General features: G+C 35.5%; 1 protein-coding gene across 1 annotated transcript; it reads left to right on the plus strand.

Moving 5' to 3' along the window:
• The first annotated feature begins 4,438 nt into the window (after positions 1-4,438).
• On the plus strand, positions 4,439-7,325 carry LOC108462720 (glycerol-3-phosphate 2-O-acyltransferase 6-like). Its single transcript, XM_017762633.1, has 2 exons — positions 4,439-5,062; positions 6,954-7,325. The coding sequence occupies exons 1-2, from the start codon at positions 4,439-4,441 to the stop codon at positions 7,323-7,325; spliced, it is 996 nt and encodes a 331-aa protein (XP_017618122.1).
• Positions 7,326-27,561: the final 20,236 nt, after the last annotated feature.

Raw genomic sequence — 27,561 nt, forward strand, 5'->3', positions numbered from 1 at the left:
GCCGTTAATTTTTCCTGAAAATAGACTCATATATCTTCCATCCATCAAATTTTCAGAATTTTTGGTTTGACCAATCAATACCAGATTTTTCTTGAAGTTTTCCCCTGTTTCACTGTTTGACTATTCTGACCACTCTTCACTACGAATCAAATTTCTCATTATACAGAATTCAAAATATGTTATTATTTATTTAATTTGAAACTAGACTCATTAAGGAGTCTGATAATATAAATTTTATCTTATAACCATTTTTGTACTATTTATAATGATTTTCTGAAAACAGAACAGGGGACCTCGAAGTCATTTTGACTCTGTTCCATGCCACTTCAAATATCTCATTATTGGCAATTCTTTTGCTTACACGGTTTCTTTTATAAGAAACTAGATCATTAAGATTTCATGACATAATTTATTCAGCCTCTAACTCAACTCCCACAATTTATAGTGCTTTTCCAAAATCACGTTACTGCTGCTGTCCCAAGTAGATTTATTACACATTCTTTGCATTCATATTATTTAACATGTATATCACCAAATCAATCTCATGTAACCTTTCACCATAACCGAATACACACATACACATATGAGATTTTCACATATACTTCTCATTTCGTATTCATGATTCAATTCCGATCAATCTAACATATAAAAGTATATAATACATACCTGACCAACTTAATGCATTGAACATATTCAATGGTGGTTTCCTCCGAACATTCAAAATCACAATCTTACTCAAATCACCGGCATTAAGCCTGCTAGGTTTTTAAAACCTGAGTCCAATTTCTAGCACAAAGCCTGTGGGACTTTAAGCCCGGATATATTTCCAGCACATAGCCTGCGGACCTCAAGTTCGGATATGTTTCCAGCACGTAGCCTGCGGACCTCAAGTCCAGATATGTTTCCAAGTATCATGCATACTTAGTCATATTTGAACACATTTCATTTGACTTATCACTTTAGAAGTCATTTAATACATTCGGATATAAACTCAACATGTACATCATCATATACAATTCGGCTCAAGAGTCATACCTAATATTGCATATTCATTTCACCATTCAATCTTAAACCCAAAGTGACCATTAGACTATCAATCATAAACACGAATTATTTATTTCACATCCTAATTCACGTACAAACCAAAAGGTCGCAATTCACCTAATATACTTATATAGAGGCATCATCAATTATATTACAAAGGAGACTACTCAAAACTTACTTCGGATATTTTTTTGAACAGTTGCGGATAGGTTATACGATTGCTTTCCCCTTTTCCTTATCTGATCTAGCTCCTCCCTGCTCTTGAGCTTAATTTAAACAAAATGAATTTATTTAATTACTTATTCAACTATACTTCTTAGTAGTCGCATATAACAATCATACATAACTCCAATACATGTTTATATTTAATAAAATAGGCCATGACTCAATTTCATACTTATTTATTCCCTATCTAATTCGCATGCACAACAAAGATTTACATAACTTATTATGTTACCTTATACATGAATTTAACTATATATATATATATATTCAATTGTCTCTATGACGCAAGGTGTATACATAAGGCATAAATATACATATATATATATATATATATATATATATATAGTGCATGCCTTGACATCATATAAACCCCATTCAGCCCTAACTAAACAAACTTTGCCTCCATTTAAAAATTCCATTTCATGACCAATGTAGCAATTTCGTATGAGTATCACCTATGCCAAACAATGACAATTCATACTTTTAACAAGATTAACTTCTTTCATCAACAAATTCTTCTTCAAAACTTAAACGCTATAATCAACTTATTTCTTTGTTAACCATAACCGAATGTGCAAATTCATCCATCAAATTTCAAAGCTTTAGCATGGGCTAAGTAAGAATCAAGATGATCAACCTAAAACAAGTTAAAATTTCAAAAATCTAACACAATTCACTAACCTTCTTTATGCTTCAAAATGACCGAAAGTTTTCCCCAAATTCTTTCTTTCTAATCGGCCAAGAAAAACAAACATAAAGCTTTGTTTTCATCACACATTTTTCTTTTTTTTTTATTCATTAAATATAAAATATAATGCCATTTTAAGTGATAAATAATATATTTTTATATAAAGCATCATCATGGCCGGCCAATAACAACAAAAAGGGATATTTGACATGCAAGTTCAACCTTTTTATAATATGCATTAATAGACCACTTCAATTTTACCTATCACATTTCACAATTACCTCACATGAGTCCTATTTAATAAATTTCACATATAAATGACAAAATTAAAGCATGAAATTTTCACACATGTATGTACACATATAATAAGCATAGAATATAACGGTTAATTATTTTTATGACTCGGTTTTGTGGTCCCGAAACCACTTTTCGACTAGGGTCAAATTAGGGTTGTCACATTGAGTAGGTACACAAGTAATCCAAGCAGTTTGTATTGGTAAGCTTTGAATAGAGTACTTAGGTACTTAAAGAAAACTATTAATTATGAGTTGTGCTATAATGTATATCCTTGAGCTTTAGAAGGATATTCAGATACTAGTTGGATTACTAGTTTGAAAGATCATGCTTCTACTAGTAAATGGATCTTCATTCTTGGGGTTCCAAGCAACAAACATATATTATTGATTCCACCATGGAAGTCAAAATTATTACATTAGTCAATGCATTTAAAGAAGCAGAATGGTTAAAATATTTGCTTTATGATGTACCTGTATGGCCTAAACCAATTTCACCTATTTCAATCTGTTTTGATAGTGAGGCTACTCCAAAAAAGGCATACAACCAAGTATATAATAGAAAGTCTAGACACACTGGATTAAGACATAGTTATGTCTGACAATTAATCTCTGATAGAGTGATCACTATTAATTATGTAAGGTCAAGTGAAATTTGGAGGATCCGTTGAGAAAAAATCTTGCTAAAGTGTACTCAACAAGACCTCAAAAGGGATGAGACTCAAGCCATTAATTAAAGTCACCCATGATGGAAACTCGACTCAACGCTTGGTATAACGTCAGGTCTTAAGTTCATTGAGACAAAGTACATCATTAGTATGTGACTACTAGCACTATAAATAAATCCATACTAAGATTAAAGTGTTAGCTACCCGTAATGATAAAGGAATGATGAGTAGTGTACTCTTAATGGACACATAACATAAATATGTTTACGGGAACACTCTTGATGGGATTTACCTATGTTGGTGGAAGTGTGATCGCTTTTAAGAGCTTAAGGGCTTGGCTCTGACAACACTCATAAAAAGAGGGCACAAACACATGGCCATAATAGTGTCCCTAAATACTATGCATGGACTAATGTTGAAACCATTGTGTGAGATGTGTTCGGTTAATCAAATGGTTCAAAGCTTAGTCTACCATGCAGTTTTGATTAACGTTAACATGTTTTCACTAAGTGAATGTTCAATCGTAAGGCACCTTCATTTATGCAAATTGATTTCCAAGAATATCAAAATCTAAAATATTTTGAAAATGGGGGGATATTGTTGGAACATTTTCAAATATTGATTGTGTTCCAATAACTATAATGAAAGGGTGTAATTAATCAAAAGTTAAATCTTTTGGTTATTGCTCAAAAGTTATATCACTTTATTTTTGACAAAGAATTATAACTATTCAAACAATATTACTTGAATAGTTATAATATTAGATAAATAATTATGTGTCTTTTAAAGATATTATAAGTCATAAAAGATTCCTATTAAAAGATGTATTTATGAAGAAATATGAAATTTCTATAAATAAAAATCATACCAACAAATTCTAAAAATTCTTTTTATATTTCTTCTATCTTCTAATATTATTAAATAGGAATGAGATTCGCAGCCAATTGGAGAACCGATAAACATGCCAATGCTTCAATATGGAAGAAATTTAAAAGAAGACTAGTAAATTGAAAGTTTAAAAGTTAATATGAATAAAAAAAACACATGTCAAAATATTATAGGCAGGGAAAAAGGGGTAGAAGAGTTTTGTCCAGTCACTTGAACTTTAGGCTATTTATAAAAAGTTGAATTAAGTTCGTGTAATTATTAAAAACTAAGAATCAATATCTATTTCCCTTACACAGAGAAGCAAAAATACACGAATAAGCCTGACTTTTCACTTCAACTCGAGCCAAAAAGAAATTTAACGAGCGATTGAAACTACAAAGTGAGCTACTTGAATGAAATATAGAGGTCGCTATCGACCTCCAAACTATTGGGAACCTTCTTCACAAATGCCTAAATTTAAAGAAAAGAGAAACTGACTTGTCTTTATAAACGATAATCACTTCCAAGCTATTGCTTTCAACAATATCATTGCCATCTTACCCATTCCTCTCAAATATTCTCTCTCTCTCTCTCTCTCTTTCCCTTCTACCTTCATAAGTTTTAGTTACATTAATTAACATCTCTTTCGTTCCATGGTGATGGGGGCTCACCGTTCTTTCGAACCAATTTGGAAATGTAGGGGCGAGGGAAGATCAAATCAGACTGTGGTTGCAGATTTAAACGGGACCCTTCTTGTATCACGTAATCCTTTCCCGTATTTCATGCTTATTGCTCTTGAAGCCGGGAGCCTTATACGAGCATTTGTACTCTTAGCATCCCTTCCATTTGTGTATTTGACCTACTTGTTCATCTCTGAATCTGCAGCCAATAATGCCTTCATTTTCATCTCCTTTGTTGGGTTAAAAATAAGAAATATTGAGCTTGTTTCCAGGTCTGTCTTGCCAAAGCTTTATGCCAAGGACATTCATCCAGAGACCTGGAGAGTTTTCAGCTCCTTTGGCAATAGATATATTGTTACTGCAACTCCTAGAATTATGGTGGAACCATTTGTCAAGTCAATTTTAGGCGCTGACAAGGTGATTGGAACAGAGCTGCAAGTGACAAAATCAGGCAGGGCAACTGGATTTACCTTGAACCCTGGAATTCTGGTAGGGGAACACAAAAGGGCTGCCATCTTGAAGGAATTTGGCACACGTTTTCCAGATTTAGGACTGGGAGACAGAGAAACTGACCATGATTTCATGTCATTATGCAAGGTTAACCAAGCACTCGTTCCTTCTCTTTTCGTTTTATGATGTTTCCTTCCTTACTGTTATGGTCCAACTTTACAAGTTGTTTCTTCACTATGTAGGTATAGGTTCCGAACGCAAATCTCTTGCCCCTATGAAACCTAGTCTGTTTTTAATGTATATATATACACATATGAATTCAATATTTTCTCGCCATTAAAATGTAATTTAATTTTTATTAACGACAAAAAAATTGAATTCGAAAATGTATTATTATTTTTAAAAATGAGTTGAGATTTGTTTTAAGTTTTGAAATATTTACAATTCAATCAAGTCAAATTTAAATTAGGCCTATGTATGATGTCAATACTATACATAAGTTTAGCCGCTCAAAATATAAATTTCAATTTTGTTTAAACTCATTCATATTTTTAGATTATTAACGCAAGTTCATTTAAGTTGGTCTATAAATTTTTTATTTTTAAAATAAATAATTTTACTAAGATTAATTAATTATATATTGTACTACCATTAAATATATTTTTCTTTGAGTAATTTTATTTTTATATAATGCCTAGAATTGCTTATAATCTCTCCTCAATCCTTAAATAAGAAGATAAATGTGCTTTAGCAAGTTCAAACTCATGTTCTCTTGTATTGACAACAATACCAATACCAATAAAGTTAAGACTTAATCGATACTTTTAGTAAATTTCTAAATATAAATAACATAATATATGTTTTATATGATATAAGTAATATAATATATAACTTAAATGAAAAATAATATATTAAAAATTTGAAGTCAGGCTGAGTCGTATCAGGCTTGGTTCATATTTTAAACAAGTCTAAGGGCTTGGGTGTTTACTTTTAGTAGGTGCGCTTAGCTTTCTTTTTGTCTCACTCTACAATATCGTTATAGTATCTAATCTTATCACCACCGTTGTTTTTACACTAACCGCAGGTAAACGCACCGCCCATCAAAAGGAACTCGAATTCTAATTGTTTAAACTCTTTTTTTGGTCATTATATTTTTATTCAAACCTTCTCAAATTTTAGAAGTGCTTTTGAGTTTAGACGACTGGCCCAATCCTTGAACAAGTCTATTTAAATCTAATTTTTTAGTTATATAATACTTATTATATTTACTATGTAATTTATACATAAAATAAATAAAAATTTAATTGATAAAAATAATTATTTGATTTAATATTTTAGATTTGATTAAAAATTAATTTGTCAAAACTCGACATACTAATGTGATATGAGGCCATCTTCATCTATTTTTTATTTTTATAAATTTAAAATATTATGATGTATTAATTTAAATTTTCCTAATTTGTTATTACAATTTTATGTTTTTTTAATTTAAATTCCTTTAGAATTAATGTATAATCTGAAAAATGAGGTAGGAAAAAACATTTTTTATAAAAGAAAATGCTCTTAAAAAACGTGGGGCATAGAGAGGCATTCGTTGGGGGCAGGGGATTTCTGTTACGAATACCTCAACCATAAAACTAATTTTGGTTTGGCGATAGGGTAGGTGAAAGCATTTGGGTATCCATAATGTTTTTTGTTTGATTTTGTTACACTCAACCACAATATTTTCATGCCCTATATACGTATTACACTTACTCTAAACATTTCTAACATTTGTTCTAGCAGCACCGTCCTCGTGATATTAGGTACCGTACGTTGCCCAATGGGCCCTACGCTTCCAATTTAAATGCCTTGATTAGTAAAAGAATAATAATAAAAAAAAAAGTTGGCCATGAAAATAACAAAAAAATTTTACCAGCTTGAATTTTGCCTGCATGGAAATTCGTACATGCATCCACCAATATCTGACACTGTAGATAAAAGCCAGATGAAGAGTTGCTTGCAATTTTTACATTGATTTCATTGTTTGTATGTTCAGCAAGGATACATGGTGCCAATAACCAAATGCAATACATTACCAAGAAACAAGCTTCTAAGCCTCATCTTATTTCTCGAAGAACACCTAGTCCAAATACGTACTCTCTTGGCTACCCTCTCCACTTTGTTTTGGCTTCCTATTGGCTTCATCTTTTCTCTACTAAGGCTCTACCCCAATATTCCACTCATTAAGCGGATTGCTCTATACATTTGCAAGCTCCTACGAATCAAACTGGTTGTCAAGGGTAACCTTCCTCTCGCACCTAAGAAAGGCCAAATTACCGGACTCCTATTTTTTGTTTCCTACTGTTGTGATCCATTTTTGTTTGGATTAAGTTTGATTTTTGAGTCAATTTCACATTCCATTCTTTAAATTAACAAATTCAAATTTAAATATATTTTAAATTTTATAGTTTAATTTTACTTTTAATTTAAAATTATCGAAAACTTGAATTAATGTTACACATTAAACAGCCCATTATAGATTAGATATTTTGTATGTATATTTTTAAAGATAATTATAAAGTTATTATGTGTCTATTTAAAAAATTAAAAATAATTAAAATATTAATAAAATCTCAACTCACTTGTTTCAGTATTTATGTATCAAATAATTACTTATATTTTAATTATTGCTAAATTTACTATCATGATTTTTAAGAAACTATTATGATTATGAAAATAAAGAAAAATGAAGATAGAGAGAGCGAGAGAATTGTTGATGGGTGGGAGGTATTTAAAGGGCATGGTGTCTTGTCATTTTGGCTAAGGGCCCCTTTGGTTTACTGGTTGAACCCAATGAGGCACTTTGCAGCCTCATTTTGTTATCAAACACACGGAAGCAATTGTTTGGATTGCAAATCTCAGTGGAATGAAAATTTTCAAAATTCATGGGTGGTACTTTTTTTGACAAAAATATCCATACTTTCGTTTATCCTTCAGAATAGATATTTTAAATTTTATCCAAATATGGTGTGATTATTTGTAAAACTAATACTTCAAATGGTTGTAATGAAACTAATTACCTTAAAAACAATTATCATTTAATATAACAAATACTTTAAAAATAATTATGTAATTAATTAAAAATATATAAAAGTTATATAATACATATTAATATTTTATTAAAAAATTACATATTTTCAATAATTCATTAAAAATAAAATTAATTTAAATTTTTATTAAACATAATTGTAAATCTATTGTCCTTAATTGATATTTTTATTTTCAACTCACCATTATAATTGCGTTTGAATTTAAACACGCATTTCACTGTTGATTTTAATTTTATTATTATAATATTTAATCTCACTACTATCGTAATTTTTAATGTCATGAGAGGCAAACACATCACTAATCCAAAAAAGAAAGCTTAATAAGAAAAAAAAAAAGGTCAAAACAGTCTATATTTTGGAGGAGCACACACTGCAAAGAAGCAATGAAGTAAACGGAAAAAACTGTACAAAATTAAATTCCTATGCAAATACCACACGGCAAAGTAATAAAAAAAAAAAAGAAAGGGCAAAATTGGAAATTGCTTTAAAAAGAGCCAAGAGGGGGGGCTCTCACTGTTTCAAAGAGGAGGGGAAAGGAGGGGACCGAAAAAAAAACGAAGGAGAAAGCTTGAGAGGAAAGGAGAGCCCCAAGAAAAGAAACAAAGACATGACCAAAGGGGAGCAAGCAACAAGGAAGCTTCGATCGGTATATCGTTAAAATCCTTTATTTTCATATTGATGAGTATTTGTTGATGTCAAATGCTCGTAGTTATAAGCTTTCATGTATTTTCCTTCATTCTTGTGGTCTAAGTTTGTATAGATTATTTATCTCGAAATGAAATTATATTGTTTTGATACGAAAATTTGATAGTATGTGGGATTATTTTATTCAAATCACTAAAAAAAATTATTTACGTAAATAATCTTAATTAAAAAAAAATCATCTAAATTACTTGAAATGAACAGTAAAATTGAGCAGGGACTAAATGGATGGTATCACTTTTTTTTTCAAACACAATCATTACTTGATGATTGTGTCAGGTGTTAAAAAATAATTTTTTAATATTGCAGACTAAATGGTTAGCACCATTGTAATTTTTTTCACCCTGTATCATATTAGTATAATACTAGTATTTGAAAATTTTGGGATACTAGTGTCACGGGTTGCGCATGGGAGCCCGCAACCATGACACATCTGTGTGAACTATCAAGAAGGAAGGAGGTTATTTGGCCCAATCAGACCGGGCCATTGCTTGAAGAGATTGAAGGCCCATCTACAAGTTAGACAAATATGGAAACATGATCTTACAAGATATTATTTTATAAGATTACATATCTTAGATAAGATATGTAATCTTAGAAGATATGATTTTATATTTGGTGGTAGGTGCCTTTTAATCTTAGCCATTGATGTACTTAATTTTGTACCGTTGGATTTGGAGAGGCTCAACTATAAATAAGAGACCTCTTCCCTCATTGTAAATCACTTGAGTTTTGAGCAATAAGAATTCTTGAGAGCATTCACTCAAATCTCTCTCTGTGTTCTTATTTTCTTTGGCTTGTTCTTGTTTCGTTCTTCTTTCATCTTGTTTGGCTTTAAGGTGCTTTCGCTTAAGTTGTGTTTTGGGAAGAATTCATTGAATCCTTCTTTTGTAGAAGTTAATGACTTAGGCGTTTTTGGAGTAAGAAACTGCCTAAGGCCGCACGGATTGTGAGGCAAGAATCCTAAGTCCGTGACAGTTGGTACCAGAGTCGGTTCGAAAGCACTTTTGAGATATGTCGAAAGAAGTTGTTGATCAGAATGAGCCAATGGAGACCCGTGGGAGGGCTAGAAAGGCTAGTCGATCGAGGGATATGCTTTGTCGAGCTTGGAGATTCGAGTGGTCAATCTCGAGGAGTCCGTTGGTGACATGAAGGAGACACTCGAAGAGGTCCTAACCCGTATGGAGGAACTGAGGGAAGATAGCAAGGAGTTTGTGTTGGACTCCCTCAGATCCACTTCGGACAAACTGACAGGGAGGGATGAAGCTCTTGAGGCCCTATTGACTGCCATGAAAGAAGAGATTGCTGAGCTTAAGGGGGAGCTCAGAATCTGTAAGGCTGCCTTGGGAAGTGGGATGTTGGCCGGGACCAAGCAACGTCATGTGGATGTTCCAAAACCGAGAAGTTCAAGGGAGTTAGGTCCGAGAGAAGTGGATAACTTCTTGTGGGAATTGGAGCAATATTTTCGAGCAATTGGCATTGAGGATGGTGCCACCAAGGTAAACACCGCTTCCATTTACTTTTCGATGTTGCTCTCTTGTGGTGGAGACGAGGTCCACGGATGAGAAGCGTGGAGGAACGACCATTGGAACTTGGGAGGAGTTCCAAAGAGAGTTGAAGAAGCGCTTTATCCACAACATGCGAAAGGAGGCTCGTGCTAAGTTGCGTCGGCTACGCAACAAGGCAATCGCTCGAGATTATGTTCGGAATTCACGAGTTGATGCTTGGATCTCGACTTGAATGAGAAAGAAGCATTCTATTGGTTCGAGGATGGTTTAAAAATGTGGGCAAAGCAAGAGTTGCGTCGCCTAGATATCACCGAATTGACCGAAGCTATGGCAAAGGCGTAAAATTTCTATGATGTTAGGGGAAGAAAGTTTGATAATAACGATTCTTCCAAACCCAAGTCGGGACCAAAAGACAATGGTGGGGGAAACAAGGATCAAAGGGAAAAGAGCGACGAAGGCCCAAAGTCTAGTCAAGGTAAGCCTTGGGATAGAAAAGGACCAATGAAGTGCTTTCTCTGCCAAGGCCCACATAGAATAAGTGTATGTCCAAAGAGAGCCGCTTTTCATGCTATGGAGGCACGCAAGGAGGCCGAAGATGACACCAAAAGCCTCAATTCGATATTAGGAGGTGTCGAAGAGAAGTCAAGCAATGGGCTGATGTTTGTGGACATCATCGTGGTGGCAAAAGATTGAATGCACTTGTTGATCTTGGTGCATCCGATTTATTCATGTCTAAAGAAATGGCAAAGGAACTGGGCCTTAGAATCGAGGAAGATTCGGACGAATCAAAGCGGTGAATTCGAAAGCATTCCCATAACGGGGTGGCAAAGGGTGGAACTCAAACTTGGCGAGTGGACGGCAAAGCGACCATTAAGGTAATCCCACTTGATGATTACGATTTTGTAGTTGGATTAAGTTTACTTGATAGGCTTAATGCGGATATTCACCCTTCCGAGAACTACATGACAATCTCGATGCAAATCAACGATATATGGTGAGAATGAAAAGGAAGGGAAGCATGGAGGAAAAACCTTATCGGCAATCCAATTTGCCAAAGGAGTCCGTCGAAATGAAGTCTCCTACCTAGCTACCTTGAGAGACAATATGGATGATAAATTTGAGGGAAATTCAAAGGAAGTGGAACGGTTGCTAAAGTCATTTCAAGATGTAATGCCCATGGAGTTGCCCAAAGATTGCCACCAAAGAGGAGGTGGACCACAAGATTGAGTGTTGCCCAATCTTGAACCGCCATCAAGGGCACCATATCGAATGGCTCCACCGGAACTAGAGGAATTATGGAAGCGATTGATAGAGCTTTTAGATGCGGGTTCATTAGACCATCTAAAGCCCCATTTGGTGCACCTGTTATTTCAAAAGAAGCATGATGGATCTTTGAGAATGTGCATCGACTACGTGGCCCTAAACAAAATCACTATAAAAAACAGTATCCCATTCCTCTTATTGCAGATTTGTTCGATCAACTTGGTAGCGAGATGGTTTACTAAGTTGGATTTGCGATCGGGTACCACCAAGTGAGAATAGCCAAGGGATGAGCCCAAGACACTGTGTAACTAGATATGGGTCCTTTGAGTTCTTGGTGATGCCGTTTGGGTTGACAAATGCTCCGGCCACATTCTGTACCCTAATGAATAAGGTATTACAACCTTTCTTGGATCGTTTTGTGGTTGTTTATCTTGACGATATTGTGGTGTATAGTAAGACGCTCGAAGAACATGTGGGACACTTGGGGAAAGTGTTCCAAACTCTACGAGAAAATGAGCTATATGTCAAAAAGGAGAAATGTTCCTTTGCCCAACGAGAGGTGCCATTTCTAGGCCATATTGTGGGAGGTGGCACGATTCGAATGGATGAAAGTAAAGTTCAAGCAATTGCCGATTGGGAGCCACCAACCAAGGTGACGGAGTTGCGGTCTTTCCTTGGATTAGCAAATTACTACCGTCGCTTCATTGAAGGCTATTCCAAGATCACTGCACCCTTGACGGACCTGTTGAAAAAGGGCAAAGTGTGGGATTGGGACCCTCAGTGTAAGAAAGCCTTCAACCAAGTGAAGCAAGCGATGACGAGTGAGCCTGTACTCGCATTGTCAAATTTTTCAAAGGCGTATGAGGTACGCACAGATGCTTCAGAGTATGCGATTGGAGGGGTGTTGATGCAAGATGGGCATCCGATTGCTTTCGAGAGTCGAAAGCTTAACGAGACGAAACGAAGATACGGTCCAAGAAAAAGAGATGACGGCGGTGGTGCATTGTTTACGCACATGGAGACACTATTTGCTGGGTTCCAGGTTTGTGGTATTCATCGATAATGTTGCAAATAGCTATTTCTTAACCCGAAAAAGTTGTCCCCAAGCGTGCTCGTTGGCGGGTTTTCCTAGCGAGTTTGATTTTACCATGGAATACAAGCCGGAGTGCCAACATTGTGGCCGATGCACTTAGCCAAAAATGGAATTTGCAACGATAAGCCAACCCGAGAGTCCCTTATTAGAGCGCATTCAAGAAGGATCGTCCCATGATCCCACGGCCAAAAATCGATGGAGCTTGCTAGAGATGGAAAGACAAGGCGATTTTGGCTCGAGGAGAATTACTATACACTCATGGGCGACGTCTATATGTGCCTCAACATGGGAATTTACTGAAAAGAAGTCATGAAGGAATGTCATGATTCAAAATGGGCTGGCCATTCCGAGTACACCGCACCTTGGCTCTATTGGAGGATCGATTTTATTGGCCTCACATGGGTGATGATGTGGAGACCTATGTGAAAACTTGTTTAATATGCCAACAAGATAAGGTTGAGTTGAAAGCCCCTGCTGGTTTGTTACAACCGTTGCCCATTCGGGCGCCCATGGGAGAGTTTGTCCATGGATTTTATCACGTGCTTGCCTAAATCTGATGGATTTGCGAGTATTTTTGTTGTGGTGGATAGGTTTTCGAAGTATGCAACTTTCATCCCCGCAACCAAGGAGTGTCCTGCTGAGGAGGCAGCTCGCTTATTCCTTAAACATATGGTGAAGTATTGGGAGTACCACAATCTATCATCGATGATCGAGATGGGCGATTCACGGGTCGATTTTGGACGAGTTGTTCAAGTTAATGGGCTCAGACCTAAACTTTTTCACTAGCATGCATCCATAAACTGATGGGCAAACCGAACGAGTGAATGCATTGTTAGAGACGTATCTTCGACACTATGTAAGTGCAACACAAAAGGATTGGCCAAAGTTGTTGGATGTGGCCCAGTTTTCATACAATTTACAACGAAGTGGGCAACGAACCGAGTCCGTTTGAGATAGTGACGGGCAATGTACCGCTTACACCCAATGCAATTGTAACTCGTTATGCAGACCGAATCCAAAGCAGACTTATCGATTTGCAAGGATTGGCAAGAGCAAAACGATCTAGCTAGAGCTTGTCTACATAAGGCAAGTAAGCGCAACAAGAAATGGGCGGACCAAAATCGAAGGGCGTGCAATTTCGGTTGGTGACCAGTTCTTGCCAAACTACACCGATTCGTGACATGATGGGTTACACAAAGGACTCGTTCGGCGGTATGAGGGCCATTTGAATTGTGAAGAAGGTAGGCAAGGTGGCCTACAAGCTTGAGTTGCTGAAAAGCTTAAAGTTCATCCAAGATTCCATGTGAGTATGCTTAAGCCATTCCATGAAGATGGAGGAGACCCAAATCAAGCAAGTCTGAACGAGCACCAATGGGGGTAAAAGTCGCCTATGATCGAGAGGTCGAGAACATTGAAGCGGATCGTGTGGTCAGACGTAAGTACTACCGGCCGCGGCGCGAATACTTAGTCCGATGGAAGGGATTCCCGGATAGTGAGATGAGTTGGGAACTCTTTGAAGCCTTGTGGCAATTCCAAGACAAGATAGATCGATATCATGCGGAAGACGCGACGAGGCGCCGCTAGATTTGGTGGGGAGAATGTCACGGGTTGCATGGGAGCCCGCAACCATGACACATCTGTGTGAACTATCAAGAAGGAAGGAGGTTATTTGGCCCAATCGGATCGGGCCATTGCTTGAAGAGATTGAAGGCCCATCTACAAGTTAGACAAATATGGAAACATGATCTTACAAGATATTATTTTATAAGATTACATATCTTAGATAAGATATGTAATCTTAGAAGATATGATTTTATATTTGGTGGTAGGTGCCTTTTAATCTTAGCCATTGATGTACTTAATTTTGTACCGTTGGATTTGGAGAGGCTCAACTATAAATAAGAGACCTCTTCCTCATTGTAAATCACTTGAGTTTTAAGCAATAAGAATTCTTGAGAGCATTCACTCAAATCTCTCTCTGTGTTCTTATTTTCTTTGGCTTGTTCTTGTTTCGTTCTTCTTTCATCTTGTTTGGCTTTAAGGTGCTTTCGCTTAAGTTGTGTTTTGGGAAGAATTCATTGAATCCTTCTTTTGTAGAAGTTGGGTTGACTTAGGCATTTTTGGAGTAAGAAACTGCCTAAGGCCGCACGGATTGTGAGGCAAGAATCCTAAGTCCGTGACACTAGCACACTGATAGTCGACACCCTTATACCAGATATAAAAAAAAATTTACGTGCTGAAACATCAATGACTGACACCAAAATAATAAAAAAATTAAAAGAATTTAAAAAAACTTTAAAGGAATTCTTTTAAAAAAATCAAAAGCCTGCCCTGCATCTCAAAGCCTGATGCCGACCATTTGAAGGATGGGCCGCTTCTCAGGGCCTGTCAATTCTCATCCCCTTTTCTTTTTCTAATTTTTTTCTTTTTTAAGTAAATTCTATTTATTTAAATTAATTTATCCTTTAATTATTTCTTTTCATTTAAATTCTATTTTTAAATTTAAATTTATTCCTTTAAATTAATTTACCCTTTAATTATTTGTTTCTTTACTTAAATTCTATTTTTAAAATTTGAAGTTATTCCTTTAAATTGATTTATCTTTTAATTATTTATTTTTAATTAAATTGTATTTTTAAAATTTAAATTTATTCCTTTGAATAGATTTATCCTTTAATTATTTATTTTAATTAAATTATATTTTTAATTTAAATTTATTCCTTTAAATTAATTTATCCTCAAAATTTATTTTTAAATTAATTCTATTTTTTAAAAATTTAAATTTATTCCTTTAAATTTATTTTTAATTAAATTCGGTATTGAGGTTACGACCATCAATATTCTAGCACCTAATTTTTTTTTAAAAAAAATCTGGTACAAGGGTGTCAGCCATCAATGTGCTAACACCCTTAAAAAATATTATTTTAATCTAATAAAGTAGAGTTAGCCATTAGTGTGCCAACACCCTAATTTTTTTTTCAAATACTGGTATAAACATATACCAGTATGATACGAGGTGAAAAAAAAATACAAGGGTGCCAACCATCTAGCCCTCAGCACCTAAAAAAATTATTTTTTAAACACCTTACACAATCATCCAGCAATGATTGTGTCAGAAAAAAGGTGATGCCGGCCATTTAGCCATTACCCTATTTTACTGTTCATTTCAAGTCATTTGGGTGATTGTTTTTGAATCAGGGTCATTTATGTAAATAATTATTTTTTTAGGTCATTTGGGTAAAATAGTCGTATGTGGGTCTCCCTTAAGGGTCCATTTCTATATTTATAAGGTATAGTCCTTCAATGTGATGTACTAGGTTCAAATAGGTCTCATGCATGCAAACACATACCCTTCCTAAGTATCAACATGCGTCCTCTTAGCATGGGTTTGCCAGCATACAAGCGAACTGCGTGATAGCGAAGCCTATAGGTGAACTATGTGGTATGCGAGTTGCTAAGCAGCAAGCTACATTCTCATAAGCAATAATCGATCGAGTTGGTTTTAATCGAATAGCGGGTTGGATTAGGATAAATGATGGCTAACACTATAACAATTAGTCCCCTACCCAATCAAACAAGAGTTACAAAGTGGCTCTTCTGAGAACTTATCTGAGCAAAGTGTGAGGACTTTAAACTGAATTTTTTTTATATACGCCTTTTGTTTAAAATTGTTGCATACACTTTGCCACGTGATAAAAGGGGTACAATTGTAAAAAATCAATTGGGTCTTCGTTTCTAGAGAAGTGAACTGGCAGGTTTTAGATATCTTTATGTTAAAAATAGGCTATTTCAATTATATTTTTTACAAGAAATTACATAAATATTTATAGACATAGTGAGCCTAACTTAGGAAACTTTACACTAGGAAACATACTAATTCTAGGGATGCTATACCTAAAAAACCTTAAAGTTAGGGATAAAATATTTACGAAATCCTATTTGATACACTTAAATATTCCTTAATTAGGAACCGAAATCGACACTCCCCTCAAGTCGGGAAGTGGATATCATCCATTTTCAGCTTGCTTACTAATTTCTCGAAATAACTTCCTGCACAATCCTTTGGTAAGTATGTCGCTAGTTGACCATCGGTGGACACAAATGGAGTGCAAATTAAGCCACCGCCAGCTTTTTCCTTTATAAAATGTCATCAACCTCAACGTGCTTTGTTCGATCATGTTGAATCGGATTATGTGCAATATTGATAGCGACTTATTATCGCAATACAACTTCATTGGACCTTCCCACTCGATCTTCAAATCTTCCAAAATAATTTTAGCCATAATAACTCACAAACTCCAAGAGCCATCACCCTAAATTCAAACTTCGCACTAGATCTAGCTACAACATTTTGTTTTTACTCCTCCAAGTTACAAGGTTGCCTCCTAGGAAAGTATAATAGCCCGAGGTTGATCTTCTATCAACTATAGATCCTGCATAATCTGCATCAATATAGGCTTCAAGGGTTAAATTCGCCTTTTTAAATAGGATTCCTTTGCACTGTGTGCCCTTTAAGTCTTGTAGAATCGATATATGGCTCTAAGATGTAATTCTTTGGGATTGTGCGAACCGACTTACAACACCTCATGCATAGGCAATATCCGGTGCGGTATGAGACAAGTAAATGAGATTCCCACAAGTCTTTGATATGACCTTTTATCAACTCGCTGCATCTTCTAGTGCATTTCCAAGTCTGTGGTTCACCTCTATGGGTGTCTCTGCTGGTTTACTGTTAACTTTCCGTCTCTATCAACAAATCAACTATGTATTTTTGCTGAGATATGAATATTCATTCCCGAGAGTGTGCCACTTCAATACCAAGGAAATATTTTAACTTACCGAGCTCTTTGACTTCAAATTCTTTTACTAGGCATTTCTTTAAATTCTCCATTCCTTCAAGATCATCACCAGTCACTATTATGTCATCAACATAGACTAATAAAGCAGTCATTCCCCCTGAAGATGAGTGTTTTTCAAATAGAGTGTGATCTCCTTGACTCTGTTTATACCCCAACTTGAGCATTACTTTGGTAAATCTTCCAAACCAAGCCCTCGGGGACTGTTTTAGTCCGTACAAAACCTTTTTTAGTTTGCAAACTACCTGTCCTATATTTGGACCGAATCCTAGAGGAACATCCATATAGACTTCCTCCTCAAGATCACCGTGTAAAAAGGCATTTTTGATGTCAAATTGCTATAATTTCTAGCCTCGGTTGGCAGCTAGTGACAACAACACTCTTACACTGTTCATCTTTGCTACAAGGGCAAATGTCTCAAGGTAGTCTATTCCATACATTTGAGTGTACCCTTTAGCAGCCAATCTTGCTTTGTACCTCTCCAAAGAACCATCTGACTTATATTTCACTGTGTACACCCAGTGACATCCCACTGGTTTTTTTCCTCTCGGTAATTGCACTAAGTCCCATGTCTTATTTTTTTTAAGAGCTTCCATTTCAAATTTCATGGCATTTTTCCAATTCTCATCTTCTAATGCCTTGGATATAGTTTTGGGAATGGAGATAGAATTTAGGCTAGTAAGAAAGGTTTTGTGGTTATGGGACAAGTTTTTGTAAGACGTGAATAGGTACAAGGGATGTTTTGTACAGGTTCTAGTCCCCTTTCTAATAGCAATGGGAAAATCATCTAAATTTGCAATATTAGAATTCAAAGCTCAAGTCGTATAGGAGAAGAAGATGATTGAACGTGCTCCGGTGCCTTCTTCCTTGAGTAAACCAGTAAAGGACGAGTAGTGTCCTGAATTCCTCTGGGTGATTTGGGTGTATTAGGCTCTGTTTCAGGTTGTATAGGGGCCATTGTTTCAAGCTGGGCAGGTTGGTTAGTAGGCAAGGATTGATTGGGAGTGTTTGGTTGCTAGACAGGAGCTGGAATGTGAGTGTTTTGCTACTGGACAGGAGCTGAAATGTAGGTGTTTTGTTGCTGGACAGGAGCTGGAATGTCAAGAAGAAAGAATTCTTTGTCCTTATCTTCTGTGAATAAGATCTCCCCCTAAAGATAAGGACGAGTAAATAAATTCGCTTGTTCTGCAAAAGTAACATCTGCTGTTACAAAAAAAATTTTTGTGGCTGGATGATAGCATTTGTACCCCTTTTGAGTGGAAGAATAACCAAGAAAGACACACTTGATAGCTCGTGGATCAAATTTTCCTCTATTTTGAGAATGAACATGCACAAAAGCAACACAGCCAAATATTTTGGGAGTAAGGTTACTTGAAGTATTGAAATCAGGAAAGAATTTTGCTAGAACTTGCATAGGACTTTGGGATTCAAGGACTTTTGTAGACAATCTATTTATCAAATGAGTAGCAGTTAAAACAGCCTCCCCCCAATATTGTTTTGGGACATTTTTTTGGAACAAAAGGGCTCTTGTAATAGCTAAAACGTGACCATTCTTTCTTTCGGCAACACCATTTTGTTGGGGTGAACTAACACAAGATGACTCATGTATAATGCCTATTTCCTGGAAATATGTTGAAAGAAATTGATTGAAATAATCCTTGGCATTGTCTGACCTAAACCTTTTTATTTCAGCTCCAAATTGTGTTTTGATCATGTTGTAAAAGGTTGGAAAGATAGACCTTACATCAGATTTTTTATTTAAAAGAAATATCCAAGACACATGAGTACAATCATCAATAAAGGATATAAACCACCGAGCCCCAGAAATATTTGAAATAGTGGATGGCCCCCAAACATCATTATGAATAAGAGTAAAAGGAGTGAAAGTTGTTTTATTGCTTACTGGAAAAGAGGTACGTTTATGTTTTGCAAGTTCACAGATATCACAATGAAATTTTTCAACAGCCAATCCTTTGAACAATGAAGGAAACATAATTTTAAGGACTCTAAATGATGATGACCAAGGCGAAGGTGATAGAGCCAAATTTGGTCTTGATTGGTTTTAATAGATTCGGACATGAAAGATGAAGGTGAGGAATTGAGCACTAACTTCTCCAATGGATTCTTCAAGATAGTATAGGCCATTTACTTCCTTAGCATGTCCAATCATCCTCCTTGTATTCTGCTTTCGAAAAAGACATCGATTGTGATAGAAAACCACTTTACGCTTAGAGTCTTTGGTAATTCTTTGAATGGATAAAAGATTGGTAAATAGTTTTGGAACATGAAGGACATTTTTAAGAGTAAGGGTTTTGTTTATAACAATATCACCTGACCACCACTTGTGATTACGTAACCATTGGCTCTTGTTATTTTTCTACTACTAGGGCAAGGTGCATATGAAACAAATTTTTGTGAGGAGGGGTCATGTGGTCCGTAGCTCTGAGTCAATGACCCAAGAACTTTTGGTGACTAGATCCGAGACTTTAGAATCTTGAGAAGAGGATATACCTATAAAAGCCAAACTACAAGTACTGTTGAAGAAGTTTTTCCAATGATCCCAAAGAAATTTTTTAATTTCTTCTTTATTGAATTCAACAGTGATTCTTGAGAATTATTTTTCCATCAAGTCGTCTTCTTTGTTTATGCTTGTCCTTGTCCCTTTGGTTGTCCACCTTTTTCTGAAAAATTTTTATTTGTTGTTTGTGGCTTCCTTGGAGTTTCCAGATCTTTCTTTAGTGTGAGGGCCTTTTACAAGAGGGTGCACCATACGGAATCCTGTTAATAGGCTTTGTATGCTCTGTCTGTCTATTATTTTCACTATTTGGTCGCTCTAGGCCAAATCTCCTCTCACTTACGCTTTTGTAACCAAGGCTAAACTATCCACTTGATTGTTCTCAACCATAACTCCTCTTCTTCCTTCCTCAAGATGAACAATTGCAATTGTCTCATTTAGTGATGGTAGTTCCTCTTTTCCAAGTACTTGAACTCTTCTTGCATCAAACTCAACATTTAGTCCAAGAAGAAAATCATAAATTCGATCCTTTTCAATGAACCTTTTAGAGTGTCTTGCATCTTCACCGCATTTCATCTGAATGCACCGTAATGATCCATCTCTTACCATAAACTTTACAACAGATTGGAATATTCCGTGATTGATTGACTTCCTTGCTTGGTAGATGAAACCTTAGTCTTGATTTCATAGATTTGAGCAGAATCTCGAACTTTAGAATAAGTCTGTTTCACGCCTTCCCATATTTCTTTGGATGTGTTAAGAAACATGCATGTATCACCGATTTCGGCATCATAGAGTTCCATAACCAAGACATTACCATAGAGTCTTGTTCATCCCAAGCATCAAACTTAAGATCTCCTTTTTAGGTCCATTCCGAGTAAGTGACTCGCTTTTCCTCTTCCCTTCAAGAACGTCTTTAACCAGTTGAGACCACTTGTAATTTTTCCCATTTAGCTTTGAGGTTACTTGGATGTTCAAACTCACTTGTTGGGTTTGAGTTGTTCACAAAAACTTCGAGACATCCCGGTGTTACTGATCTTGACAGTTTCAGTTATGTTTTGTTTGAACAAATTTTACAGACTTGAGGGCTGGTTGGAATCACGAAAAAAATCGCCAGACAAAGAAAAAAATTCCAAAAATTTGGCTAAAAAGGCTCTGATACCATGTTAAAAATAGGCTATTTCAATTATATTTTTCATAAGAAATTATATAAAAATTATAGACATAGTGAGCCTAACTTAGGAAACTTTACACTAGGAAACATACTAATTCTAAGGATGCTATACCTAAAAACAACCTTAAAGTTAGGGATAAAATATTTACAGAATCCTATTTGATACACTTAAATATTCCTTAATTAGGAAACTGAAATCTGACACTTTAAAATGACTTGGATTCAACCCTAAGTGCTCAACTGTTTGGATTTCAAATTTTTCGAGGAGGAGGTGTCGTTGAGAAGCAGAATTACCGTAAACTTCTAAAATTATCAAATAGTCATTCTAGTTGTTCTAGGTTTAGTCTATCGTGATGGTTAAAATGAGAGAAGATGGCTACAATGGTCACAATAATCACGGTGGGTTTGGGAGTGAGCATGTGCAACATCGCAATGCTGAGGTTCCGGTGGAAGCAAAAGCCTACCGTTGTACCACCAAATACGAGGAAATGAATTATCACTTGGCTATCTAAGAGATTAAGTTTCTCAATTTTGCTTACGAATTCTTGATTGTCGAAGGTGCCAGAAGAATGAGCGAGATCAAGGGAGGTTTTCTACTCCCTCTACACGTGTCAGAAGCCAGTTCTCATCTTCCTCTCCATTACTTTTTCTACCACCTTCTTAAAGAGTATGGGATAGCTCTGGGGAAATTATTCGGGTTATCGTGGTAGGTTGCGATTGCCTATTTTATAGACTTCTATCATCGAGAAAAGGCACCACTAATATATGTTTTTCAACATTTCTACCAACTAAAGGCCTGCAATCAAGGAGGTTTTTCAGGTTTGTTCTATTTTACTCATTGCAAAGGCTTTGAATAAATCATTTCCAATTGGTCATCCAACCTTCGCTTGAATCACTACAAATATATACGATTAGGGCATAAATTTGAGGTTTGCTTCAATTTTCCTATTGGGTGTTCTATATCTAGCAAGACTATGTGTATGCAACAATGACTTATCACATAAGAAGTGGGTTGGGCTCAATTTGCTAGGCTTCATGTCGTATCCCAAAAATTGGGTTAGTAGAAATTGGGTTAATGAATCGAGAATGGTTACGTTCGAATTTTTTTTAGATGACCTTAGCACATTTGGTAATAAATAAATATAAATTATAATGATTGAGTAGTAGTAGAGCTATCCTTGATTATCTGAGTTTGAATCCCTTCCTTCTCATTAATTTGTATTTTATGTAAATTTGTTTTAAACCCTTAACAAAGGTCATCTCATATTTTTATTTACTATGTGCTAAGTTAAAAACAAGGAAGTGGATGACTTAGTGGTTAAGTGCTTAAAAGTTATCTTAGAGGTCTTAGGTTCAAATCTCCACTTTAACATCTTTTTAATTAAATTTTTAGTGGATTTCCCATGTGCCAACAACACCCTTTTTGTCCACCCATACATGCCTTGTTTAAGGAGATTTTTTTCCACCTTTTGTAAGTCAACATTCCATGTTTAACCAAACATGATCCCTTTTTTCACCCCTTTGTCTCCCTTCCTTGCCTTTTCTCTTCACAAATGCCTTGTGTGAGATTCAATAAACTTAGTCATAGTTGACCATTATCCTTCTCACACAATTTGACATACACCCCCTCTCATTGTCGTCCCACTATTAGCTCCTCCCTAACTTCTCCCTTTTTCATTTTTTCTCTCTTTTTGGTTAACCTTTATTCTCTTTTTTTTTTCTCTTCTCTTCCCCTGTAACTAGCCTTGCACCACCACCACCTCACCATCGAGTCACTGCCTTGCCGTATCTTCCCTTTCCTTTTCTCTTCAATCACTGCCCCAAGCGCCCCTCATCTACTATGACAACCACTGCACATTTCTCTTTTTTTTTTTTTTCTTATTCTTCTATTCTCTTATATTTTCCCCTCATTTAAAAGAAGTGATCGAACAACCTCTTCTATCTCCCCTCCACTAGAACTGTGCCTCTATCGTAGGACCATCATTGTCACAACCATAGCACCAGCGCTGATGCTGGAGAGCTTTTCTTGTTTTCTTATTCATTTCAAATGCTCATTTTTTTATTTTATTAAATTTAATTCTTAATTCGACTCTACCTTTCCTTGGATTTACTTTTGAATAAATCCATTTCTTAGATTGTTTCTTTTCTTTTGATTCGTGATCAAATCGATTTGTTGATCCTCCATTCCATTCGTGTTAGAGTATGTATTAAGGGAGTGTAGAAATAGTTTCTCCTTTCTATTATTCTCCCTTGGCCGTTTGCTTTAGGGTTGACCTTAGTGATTTATTTTTTCAATGATTAATATTTCATATATCTTATGTATAGATAGGCAGATTGACATCAACCCGAGAGACTGTTAACCATTAAGATTAAATTGCTAATCTGAGAGATCTTTTAAGGGTAAGTGTTAATAATAATCAATAATCAATTTATTGTATTAACTCTTAAGATGATAGTCCTAACTCAATATCATCATTTGTTGCTCGATTTAATTAATCAATTGTAGATCCATGTGTAGGGGCTTTGAGAGATTTATTGCACATCGGATCGATGATCAAGTGTGGGTTTTAACACTAAATAAGTTAAGACTATTATTATATTGATAATAATGTTGCTATTAAAATAATATTTTTGATGGGGATACTATATGTATCTATAAAGTGAGATAAGTTATCCTTATGGATTTTTATCAATTAAGTGTTTTTCTTAAATTGTATACTTATGAAAAGCATGTTGTGTGATATTGATGTTTTCTAATAATATGAAAAATATGTACTTTTCATTCTCATGTTATGTGATTATATGGCATATGCGATATTCGTATGAAAATAAGATGTGAAAATTTGGTACTTTGAATACATATGCTATTTGCATGCTAAACATGCCTATATGATTTTGAGTGTTTTGACCATATCAATGCATAGGGTGAGATATGTGAAAGGTGGAAGTATATGGAAATTTATTTGGCATTAATGTGATACTATTCACGATTCTGATTATATGGCACTTTATCTGCATTAATGTTACGCTGTTCACGATTCTAATTATATGGCAGTTTATCTGTGACCTTGGTGGCTTATCCATGATTTTGTTTATATGGCAGTTTATCTGCGCTACTATGACATTGTTCACAATTTGGTGGGTTGGTTGGATGAGTTTTGGGTAAACTCGATTATGGTGTGTAGTGCAGATAGGTTAGACTTTTTCCTAAAATTTGCATTATTTTACAAATTATTAATTGACATAATCATGCATGAATGCTTATGAAATATTGAGATATGTGATTTTATGACTGTGTATGTATATGTTTTAAGTTATGAATGAGTTTGTGTTAATCTCACATTGGGCTGAAGAAGCTCACCTCATTAGTGTTTCAACATTTTAGGTAACACTCAAACATAGGACTTGGATCATCACTTGGTGGAGCCTCTCAAAAAAATTTACATCTTGGATATTTATTAGATTTTTAACTATTTGGCTTTTGGGTTGTGTTTTTGTGGACTTTTGGAATTTAGACTTTACCTTTATTTTGGGTGTAATTTATATTTTTATGACTTTAAAACTATCATGCATGCATGCGAAATTATGGGATTTTAAGTATTTTAAATAATGTCATTTTTCTAAATTAATTTTTTCTTAAGTTTAAAATAAAATAATAATTTGTGAATTTCCTAAATAGATTTATGAAAATCCGCTCTGGGCTTCTTTATAAAAAAATCATTTTATAATTATAATATAAGATAATTCATATTTAGATATTTTCAAACAACATTACAATAAAATGATCTTTTAAAAATAAATATATGTTATTAAATATTTTTCAAAGAGATAAAATTAGTTAATCTTAGAAATTTTATTATTTCAAACTCAAACCTCTATTTTTCAAAATAAAGTCAAATAATTTCGCACGTTGTTAATGTAATTTTTGATATTCGGTCATAACGTCTAGGCCAGATTTAAGGTATTACATTTAGTGGTATCAGAGCTTGATTCAAAAGTCAGGCTATATATTTTTGGTTCTACTTGCATATTTTAAAGGAATTTTTAAAAATTTTTTCTATTTAATTTAAATATTTAAAACTCTGAAAATTTGAGACTCTCGAAGCTGATCCAAGATAGATACTCTCTACTTTAGATTATGATATTTTAGATAGTATACTCTTAATTATTACAACCTTTGCTTGATAATAACCAAGTGATAACATAGAATATACTTTTATAAATTGTTAGATAATCCATAAGGCTTAAGAATTATGAATAGTTAAGGAGTTAAAACTCGTGGTGCACGTCGTCGTGTGGCTCAAGAAGAGTCATCCACTACTTGAGTGCCTACACTAAACCTCGATGTCGATGAGAACAAACTCGTTGTGGACAATGTGACTGATGCACCTGAGGAATTTTTTAATGAGGAGGCAAATCCTGAGCCCGTTGATGGTGCGATATCTCAAGCACTATTGAGGGTTGTTTTAACACCCCTTACCCGTACTCGAGATCGGGACCAAGTATGAGGTGTTACCAGGCATGTACTTGAACGTTTTCGAGAAATACGGGTTATAAAATTTTTTTCCAATTTGAAACCAACTCAATAGTATCTTGGTGTCTCTATTATGAGCTTACGAGGCTCAAACGTACATTGAAATTGATCCGGGACTAAACCGAGGACCTAATAAAAATTTAAGAAAAATTCTGAGTTAATGTCTCACACGCCCATGTGGAAACATTGCACACGCCCGTGTGCTTTGGGACACGCTTGTGACGCCTACCCGTGTGGAATTAATAGAATTTATTTTCTACTTCAAACCTATAGGGGTTTTCACACGGCCAAGCACACACCCGTGTCTCTGGCCCGTGTCCTTCACACGGCCTTGACACGCCCGTGTGGTCGCCCGTGTCTAAAAACTCGAGCATTCTGTTTATGATGTTAGCATGCATTTAGGGGCACACGGCCAAGACCTACGCCCGTGTGTTAGGCCGTGTCCTCCACACGATTGAGATACACGACCGTGTCTCTACCCGTGTGTTTACTACCATGCATTCTGACTTAAAATTTTAGGTGCAGGGGACACACGGTTATGCCACATGCCCATAGGGTGGTCCGTGTGTCACACACGATCTAGACACATGCCCGTGTGTCTACCCTTGTGGACCATGTTAGGCTATTTTCCAAGCCTTTGGTCACCCTCTAACATATGTTCTCACTTATAGGTTTCCATAACATATAGCCAGGCCTAATTATACTCTCAAATGACCTCGATAAACCTCATTGCATGTAAAGCTCATTTCATCGGTCTTACACATGCTAGGATTATTTCTCTTGTATCAAGAATGTCTCTGCCTTATAATACATTCAAGATTGGCTCATTATTATAACTCATTGCCAATTATGGTCTAGCCATCCCATGTGATTCGGTCATGTTACATATGTATCTACTTGTGATACGCAATGTTCATTCATCTCAATAACATTAGAAGACAAATATGCACAACTATGTAGGTCATACCATATAACAAAATGAGCCAAATCCTTTGGCCATATGCATGTGGACATGTACACCTTACAAGCCTTCATATTGGCTAATCAAATGACACATATTACAAAATTAACAAAAGCCCTATACATGCCATTGAACAAAATAAGACTATCTATATACCAAAGCTAGACAAGATGATAGTGTGTTGATTCTCCAATCGTCTTCCAATCTTCGTGAGTCTACGAGCTCTGTAAGACAGGGAAAAGAAAGGGGTAAGCATTTACATGCTTAGTAAGCTCGAATAACTGGAAAATAAACTTACCGATTTGTTTAGCATGCAATGATATTAGGCAAATAAACCAACAAGTATGGAATGGTTTCCCTATCACATGCACTCCATCAACAAGTTAGTCACATAACATCACACCATGTAACTTATCTAAGATAAGCTCATCATTCAATGTTTTCATTTTTGTATCACATATTAATCGCGTTGAGTTGCTCGAAAAATCTCGATGTATTATCCATTTACCGTCAACTCATAAGAGCGATCATATCATGTATGCACTCCCACGAACCTCACATCTTATAGCGGGATTACCAGTCCAGGCTAAATCCCCCGTAATGTAAACTCATAAGATGATTTTGGGATCACTAGTCCAGGCTAAATCCGTTTTAGCAGCAAACACCCTCAATGAGCTCGGATCTGAATTACTAGTTCAGGCTAAATTCAGACCCTAATAGGATTACCCGTCCAGGCTAAATCCACAATGCACACATATTCTTCGAGAGGCTCGATCACTCAAGGAACACCCATCCAGGCTAGATCCTTTCTACATTTGAGATCAATAGATTACCCGTCTGGGCTAAATCCTTTTTTGCAACACATGCAGGATCTCAAGTCATGTAAGGCATGGTTTATCCATCGAATTTTCCTTTTTACTTCATCCGAGACATTTATTATCATATAAT

This window comes from Gossypium arboreum, chromosome 13, assembly GCF_025698485.1.
Source record: "Gossypium arboreum isolate Shixiya-1 chromosome 13, ASM2569848v2, whole genome shotgun sequence".
Taxonomy (NCBI): Eukaryota; Viridiplantae; Streptophyta; class Magnoliopsida; order Malvales; family Malvaceae; genus Gossypium; species Gossypium arboreum.